Here is an 8,138-nt window from a genome sequence, read left to right as displayed (position 1 = left end):
ATCCCACACTTTGGCCATTGACAATGATTGACATTCTAACAGATTGAAGGATAGCTCTGATCCAGGAGCAGAATTGGTTGCAAAAACAAAAGGCCTTGAGAGTGACTAATAGGAAGCACCAATCCATTGTGTCAAAAGCTTTCCTGATGTCCAACTTGATTGCAAGATTGCCTCCAAAGACTTTATGATCAAGCAGGTTAATTGCTTCAGAGGCAATGCAAATGCAGTCCTGAATTTTCATGTCCTTGATAAATCCCCTTTGGTGAGTGGAAAGAATTTTAGGGGCAATTATGGCAAGCCTGACAGCTAGGATCTTGGTGATTATCTTGAATTGAAAATTGGCCAGGGCTATTGGCCTAAAATCCTCCACTTTGTCAGGGTATTAGGATAACAAAGTTGGAGTTCAAGTTGGGAAGAATCCAACCATGCTTGAAGAATTGGCCAACAGAATTGCACACATCCAACTCAACAATGTCCCAAAAAGCATGATAGGAGTTGCCACCAAAACCATCAGGGTCGGGGGCCCCATCACCATTCATTAAGAAGACAACATTCTTGATTTCAGAGGAGGAGGGCAGGGCAGTGAGCATATAGTTGTCATGTTCATTGACCAAGCTGGTAATTACATCATTGATTAGACCATTAGGGGTAGTGTTGTTTTGAGAGACAAACAGGTATGTGAAGTAGCTCAACACATGGTTAGCTATGTCCTCCTGATTTTCCAGAATTCTGTCCCCAACATTTAGCATAGAGATAGCCTTTGTTGTGTGTCTGATTTTGGCAACCTTATGAAAGAAACTCGTATTTCTATCACCATTGATGGGCCAATTTAGTCTTGACTTCTCATGCCAGAATTCCTCCTCCACCCTTAGAGCATGTAACAACTCATTTTGAGCAAGGGTATCCTGATCTAACAGATCCTGATCAGGTTCTATAAGCTCCATACACCTCTGAATCTCCTCCACCTTAAGCTTAGCTTGACTAACTCTGAGATGAATGTTACAAAAAACATTTTTGTTCCACCCTTTTAGCTCCAGCTTCAACATTCTAAGATTTTGAGCTAGAACAAACATTGGGCAACCTATCACAGATTTACTCCAGGTAGCAGAAACCAGTCTTTTGCAATATGAATGGCTCACCCACATTTTATGAAATCTAAAAGGGGTTAGCTGGCTAAAGATGATGGAACTAGAGGACAACAGCAAAGGAAAATGATCAGAAGCAATCCTTGGCAAGGTACAACATGAAACCTGAGTCCAAATACCAAGCCATTCCTCATTACAGAGAGCTCTATCCAACCTTCTTTCAGTAAGGGCTACCCCCATTCTCTTGTTGGACCAGGTGAACTTAGCCCCTGTAGTTGGTAGATGCAAAAGGTTATTGTTACCAACAAAAATTTTGAACTCATCACAAGAAATCCGAGAAGGGGGTCTTTTCCCCTTGCACTCATGTGCACCTAAAACAACATTGTAATCACCCAGAGTACACCAAGAACCAGGGTAGTTAGTCATGAGATTATGCAGATAAGACCACAATTGTCTACGATGGATATGATTGGTATGACCATATATAACACTCGTGTGCAAATGCTTATTGTCCAGGGTAATTGAGATGGTTATGTGTTGGCTCGATGTGTCAATGACAGAGGGGGAGAGCCCAAAGTTACAAAGCCCCCAAATGTTACCTTTATTATTCACAGTAAACAACTTGAGATTCATGGCCTTCCAGAAGGACTGAGACACTGAATTAGAAGTAATCATTGGCTCTGCCAAGAACACCAAGTCAGGTTTATTAGAAAAGCAAAAATTCTTTAGAACTATTCTAGAGTTTGAGTTACCAAAACCTCTACAATTCCAGTGTATAACCTTAATTAATTAATGTGAGTATTACCATCCCGTCGGGTAAAGTAGACCTTTTCTTGTGAATTTTTCCTCCTCATCTTTTTTTTCTGAGATTTGCTAAGAACATGAGTGAAGCTGTCCTCAGTGTCCTCCTCCTCCTGGACTTCAACCTCATCAGCCCACCGTTTCCCTACAATCCTCATGTCACTAGTTGCCACCTGGTTAGTGAGAAACTCAGTTTCTTGAACCACAAAGTTTTCACTTTGATTCTGCATAGCATCCAGGGCCTCACTTAAAGGGATTTCACCTATAATTTTTACAGGATTTGCCGCTTGTGCTACAACCGGGTCATTATTCACAATTGGAGAAATCTCCATTCTTTCCATACCCTCAAGATCTTCATTCTCTTCAATAACCAGATCAATGCACAAATCCTCTGCCATAACAGGCTTGGATTTTTCTTTGCTGTGAGATTTCTTGGTTGTTGGCTTAGAAATGTCTTCAGTAACCTTGTCTCTTATACAATTGGCCAATGTATGCCCAATTGTTTGGCAACCGTTGCAGAAATGTGGGAGGCTCTCATATTCTATCGGCACAAAGAATGCAAAGCCGTCCCTCTCCACAAGTATTTGATTTGGCAGTTTAGATTTCAGATTAAGCTCCACCAACACTTTCGCAAAATGGCCAAAAGATCTGTTTGTAGTTGTTTCATCTAAAGATATTGGAGTACCAATTCCTCCAGCTATTGAGAAGATGATTATGGCACTCCAATATTCCTGGGGGCAAGTTAAGGATACGAACCCAACATTGAGCATGAGAAGATTTTTGCACATTCGGGTTGAAATCAGGGGTCCATAGGAAAACTCGGAGGAACCCTGGTTTCAAACTCCAAGCACCTACTGAACATACACTTCGCATATTTTCCATGGAGGAGAAAGAAAAATCATAGAAACCCTTGCCTAGTAAAATCATGGTCCATTTGCCTAGCTTGCACCATAGTCTTGCCAGTTTCTCCTTTAAATCTAAGAACTTTAAAGGGTTGTCTCCTTTAGATAGGATTAGACGAACATGAAGGTGGTTTTTACACCTTTACAAACATGCTTGGTAGTATTCCTCCGGTATTTTAATGGCAATGGCTTCTCCCTTAATGCAAGGTTGAGGCAACTAAGATATAGTGAAATTGCATGAGTTTTTGAGTGCTTGAGCAAAAGATTTTTTTCTAGCTGGAGCTGGGACAGGATCTTGAACTGATCTTGAAGGAGGAGGAGCATCCCTTGCTGGGATTGGGCCTCCAAGGAAAGACTAGGGAATGATTGGTGCAATGTTCATGGTAGAAAATGGTACTCCAAGAATGTTGGAGGTCAAACCCTAGCAGGTCACATTCTTTCAAAATAATCCTACTATGGGCATCAAAAATAACATCTTTACTTGTCAATATGAGATTTCATATATGTATCATCTTCAGATCTTGCTAAAAAAGACCCATGTGCAGTAAATTGTCTTTTTTTTTATTGATGTTGAATGTGAATATATAAGTTTAAGCATTATTACAGTAATTTTATTTGTAATATCATATTAGAAAAGATTCTTTAATATTTTTATAAGACATTTATATTTCAATAAAGTTGTTAGATTTTCCCCTAATTGATGCTCTTTGTTGTTCAATCTTCCACTAAGCTAAGGAATTTAACCAATGGGGAAGATTATCGCCTTGATTTAAGGCATTTGTCCATCATAAAACCATATTTCTATTATATGTGAACTCCGTATTTGATTATTGTTGCAACTTTTGGGGGTGAGAATTATTTTTTGCCACGGTATTAGAGATTTAAGTTTGAGACAGAATGGACATTTGCTTTTCCTGGTGTTAGATTCAATCTCACTAGTATAAGCATGATGATCCATCTAGATTGTTATCAAGTATTATGAGTTAGACACTTGCGGGGTTATGCTCCTCTTGTTTCTAACCTACGATATTTTAGGTTTCTTTTCTTCTGAGATTGGATGCAATCTGGTGACCTAGAAGTCTAGAGCTTTTATCGAGTCCACTTTAAATAAAACATAGTTCCTCATCCTAAGTTTCTGTCCTCTAGACATTCCGAAAACCTTCTAGGAAATATCAAATATAAGACACATGAAGCATAACCTTTATATCTTCAGTTATCATTTCATTTCATAACATAAAGGGACTAGACGTCCCTAGTTCAGATGAATATGTCACCCATGTATAAGTGGTACAATGACCTCTTTGTACTTTGATATCCTTATGCCACTAAACGACTAATGTCAATTACATTCCTTGTCTTGGGCTAAGGTCCCTAGGGATAATTTTCATTTCCAACAAAGGCTCAACGCCTTAGGGATAATTTTCACACACTACGATGGGCTGAGTGTCGTAGGGATAATTTCTACTCCCTCTGATGGGCTAAGCACCCTAAGGATAAGTTACCTATCATCTTAATAAGCTTAGAGTTTTACCATGACATTTTATTGTATTATAATTGAGGTTATATTTCTCCAAAATAGGGTCTACAACATATAGGGACATATAAAATGCATAGACACCACTACCTCAAATTCAGGCATACCAATTATTTGAAAGTGCAAAGTGTCAATGATTGCACTAGCAATGTTTTGATGAAGACAAGGAATTAATTAAAGCTTGAAGATGACTCAACAATCAACACTCCTAGAACTCATTGGTCATATCTAGACTAGGTTATATCAATAGAGTCATATTTCTATGTAGTCTGGGATGTGTGCCTTAGTGAGTGAGTATAGGTGAGGTAAACCTAGATGCAAGTCTCACAAGCCATTATAATTGTCATATCATATTCATGGACACGTCATCTAGTTAATTGTATGTTCATGCATTAATCATACATGTTATATGTGCATATTAGACATAATATAATTGCTAAAACATGTATAGGAGTTAAGCATAACATATGAGTAGTTTGCCTTTTAATCACATTTTTAATATGTTGGTTTATCGATTAACGTGGTGACTTAATCAATTAACTCAATTGTTTTCTGTTACAACTATTTTCTGTTTTAACTGCTTAACTGATTGCAACAGTTTGAAGTGTCAAATATGTTTTGTATAAGTTTAGGAAAATTGCAGAGACGTGTAGCATTGCATACTATTATTTAGAATTGATTAGAGAGCATATTTTCGTGATTTAATTTATAATTTGCAGAGAGAGATGCATGTGTGAGGAAGAGAGATTAACATGTTTTGTTGAAGTTGTTCAGGTGTATTGCATGTTGTTTTCATATGCTTAATCTCATCCATTCTTTCTTACATGTTTATGCATTCTTGATAGAGATTCTTAGAGAAATATTATGTGTTTATTATTTTCGATTAACTCACATATGGATGATGACTTGTGTTACTTGAGAGTGGGTTAATCTTTGAGGTTTTTCATAATTTTAATTTGAGCATTTTAGTGTTTGGTAAACCTTGTTATTTGTAAACTGTTTTTGCACTTTGGATTAGTCTCTTGGTGTCTTACCACCATTGAGATAGAGTGTGTCTTCACCAAGACTAGAGGTCTTGAATTGAAAACGAGAATCTTGGTTGGGGCTGGATCGCGAGAAAGGTTTTTTCAGGAGATAGGGATAGTCAAACCAAAGATTAGAGATTCTAGGAATTCAAGAAAGAAGCATCTTGAGTCTTGTAATTTGAATTGGTGTATGTGATTATACTTGTATTCAATATAGTGAAGAAGAAAATATCCCAAGATTAGAAGGGGAGGCCTGAATGTAGTTTGCAGTGGACCACAAACGAACCAGGATAAAAATCCATCTGTGGAAGGTGTTCTCTCTTAATCTTCTTTATAATTCTTACTGTTTCCATTCAAGTTTGAAGGTGATATTTTGTATGGTTATACCTTGTTGTATTCTTGTTAATATTGCATAAAGATATATGTTGTATCTCTGCTTATCTGTTGATAAATAACTGTGCAAATAGCTGCTATGATAATTCTGTTTCTGTTGTGCGTTAATCGATTAAGCTCACTGGTTAATCTATTAACTGGGATGTTTTCCAGAATTGGGTTTTAGTGTGAGAAGTAGTAATTGATAGCCGCTGCACTTATTCAATCCCCTTCTAGGTGTGTCTAGGCCACTGATACCTAACATTATTCATACATTTATCAAAATATACATCATTCAAACGTTCAATAGAAAAAATATCATTCATACATTCATCAAAATATACATCATTCAAACATTTATTAAAAATAAAAATCATCATTCATACATTCATTTCAAAATTTCATAATTCACAAAAGATATACATCATTCCAAAAGTTACATCATTCAAATATTCCTTCATTTATATAACGAGTCAAAAAATATCATTCACACATTCATTTAGACATACATTCAGAAAATAAAAAAATAAAACAAAATTTATCAATCAAATATTCATCTATCTAATCATTCAAAAATGATATATCATCACACATTCATCTACACATGCATACATTCATAAAAAATTAATAAATCATTCATATGTTACATTTCATATAATACCAAAAATAATTCGAAAAAAATAAAAAATAAGTCAATTCATGCATCTTGACATGAATTCAAAAAGAAGGAAAAGAATAATATGCATGCATATTACATAAATAAAAAATTACATCATCATGTCATTCATACATCTCAACCATTCATACGCCTCAAACATAAATCATACCAAAAACACTCATGAGTTGAAATTTGATTTCAAAGGCGACACCATTAGACTCGGAAGAAATGATCTAAGAAGGAAGAACCAAGACTACACTGGATAAATCAACTGCCTATATTTATACACCATCCTCAAGGACATATTTGAAAATTTCATATCATATGGAAACCTAGTTAGCCATGATAATCCCTATCATTCTTCAGTGCTCTACAATGTCATAAACCCTCAAGATTGGGAGAAGATTAAGGCAATCGTAGAAACAATTGAAGTTATTGAGGAAGCATGGCCCTATAGTTTGAAGGACGTTAAAAACATGTGCTCGGTACCAAATGTGATATTATCACCAAAGTTCAAGATACTTGAATTTGAGAAATATCAAGGAACATCATGTCCTAAGAATCACCTCACGATGTATGCTAGGAAAATGACTCCATATATCGGGGATGACAATGTGCTAATCAATGTTTTCCAAGAGAGCCTTAGTGGAGCTATCATCACTTGGTACATGCGTCTCGAACATTCTCATATCAAATGTTTCAATGATTTGTATATCATTTTCCTTAAACAATACAACTACAAAAATGATCATGATCCTAATAGGATGTTACTCAAGAATAAGTCTAAGAGAAATAATGAGACCTTAAGGGAATATGTCCAAAGATGGGCAGGAGTAGCCGCTCAGTTGAAGCTTAAGTTGTCTGATGAAGAGAATGTTTCATTGTTTATCAATACCATATAACCTCCATTCTTTGATTAGATGATCGGAAATGTCTCTTCTTATTTTCGTCAATTGATAACCATAGGGGAAAGAATTGAGAATCACTTTACAAATGACAAGATTGCAAAAAACTTAGCCAACACGACAATCCAAAGTTATGATCTAGAAAGTGAGGATATGGAAGTGGAAAGTGCATTCATGGAGACCCTCAGCCAACCTCAAATGCCTTATTTTCTACAAGCATCATGTTATACCTTTACAAATGGTAGGAAAGGGCAGTCCCGAAAGCGAAAATGGAAGAGTTTGCATGATCCAATTCCGATGCCATATTCTGACTTATTACTGCAACTTTTTCAAAAATCATTATTGACTTCTAACCCTCGAATAAGGTGGAACCTCCATACCCACAGAGATTCAATACAAATTCACCTTGTGATTATTATACTGGGACAATGAGTCATTTCATAGAAGATCTTGATCAATTAACTCCAGATTGATCTGCTTTCAAGGGAATGTCTTGGTTTGAGAAATGCATAATTCACCTCGTGTTGTCGTCTGGGTACTAGCAAAATGATGTAATGCAACTATATTGCTCTCCCTATGTGTACATATTCAGCTTAGCCAATGGTTAATATGAAAAATTCTCATCATGTGTAGAACCAATTGTTTAGGTTAATTGCAATCACTCTTATCCTCAACCATGTTTCTTGAATAAATATTTATTTCTCAATATACATCTTTTTAATGAATATATATTAATGTATTAATAATGCAAATTTATGACTTACACTTCATCCACCAATCAAATTCACCAAAAAAACATAACAAAAAAAAATTAAATAAAAAATTAAATTAACGCATTAACATGGTTATTTAATTC

The 8,138-nt window shown here is 35.9% G+C and overlaps 1 protein-coding gene across 1 annotated transcript; it reads right to left on the bottom strand.

The window, feature by feature from the left end:
- Positions 375-2,674, bottom strand: LOC109350586. The gene is made up of 2 exons (XM_019591809.1): positions 1,891-2,674; positions 375-1,765 (listed from the first exon to the last, which is right to left on the bottom strand). The coding sequence occupies exons 1-2, from the start codon at positions 2,672-2,674 to the stop codon at positions 375-377; spliced, it is 2,175 nt and encodes a 724-aa protein (XP_019447354.1).

Source organism: Lupinus angustifolius, chromosome LG06 (assembly GCF_001865875.1).
Source record: "Lupinus angustifolius cultivar Tanjil chromosome LG06, LupAngTanjil_v1.0, whole genome shotgun sequence".
NCBI classification, from domain to species: Eukaryota; Viridiplantae; Streptophyta; class Magnoliopsida; order Fabales; family Fabaceae; genus Lupinus; species Lupinus angustifolius.
This window is presented reverse-complemented; position numbering and strand designations above follow the sequence as displayed.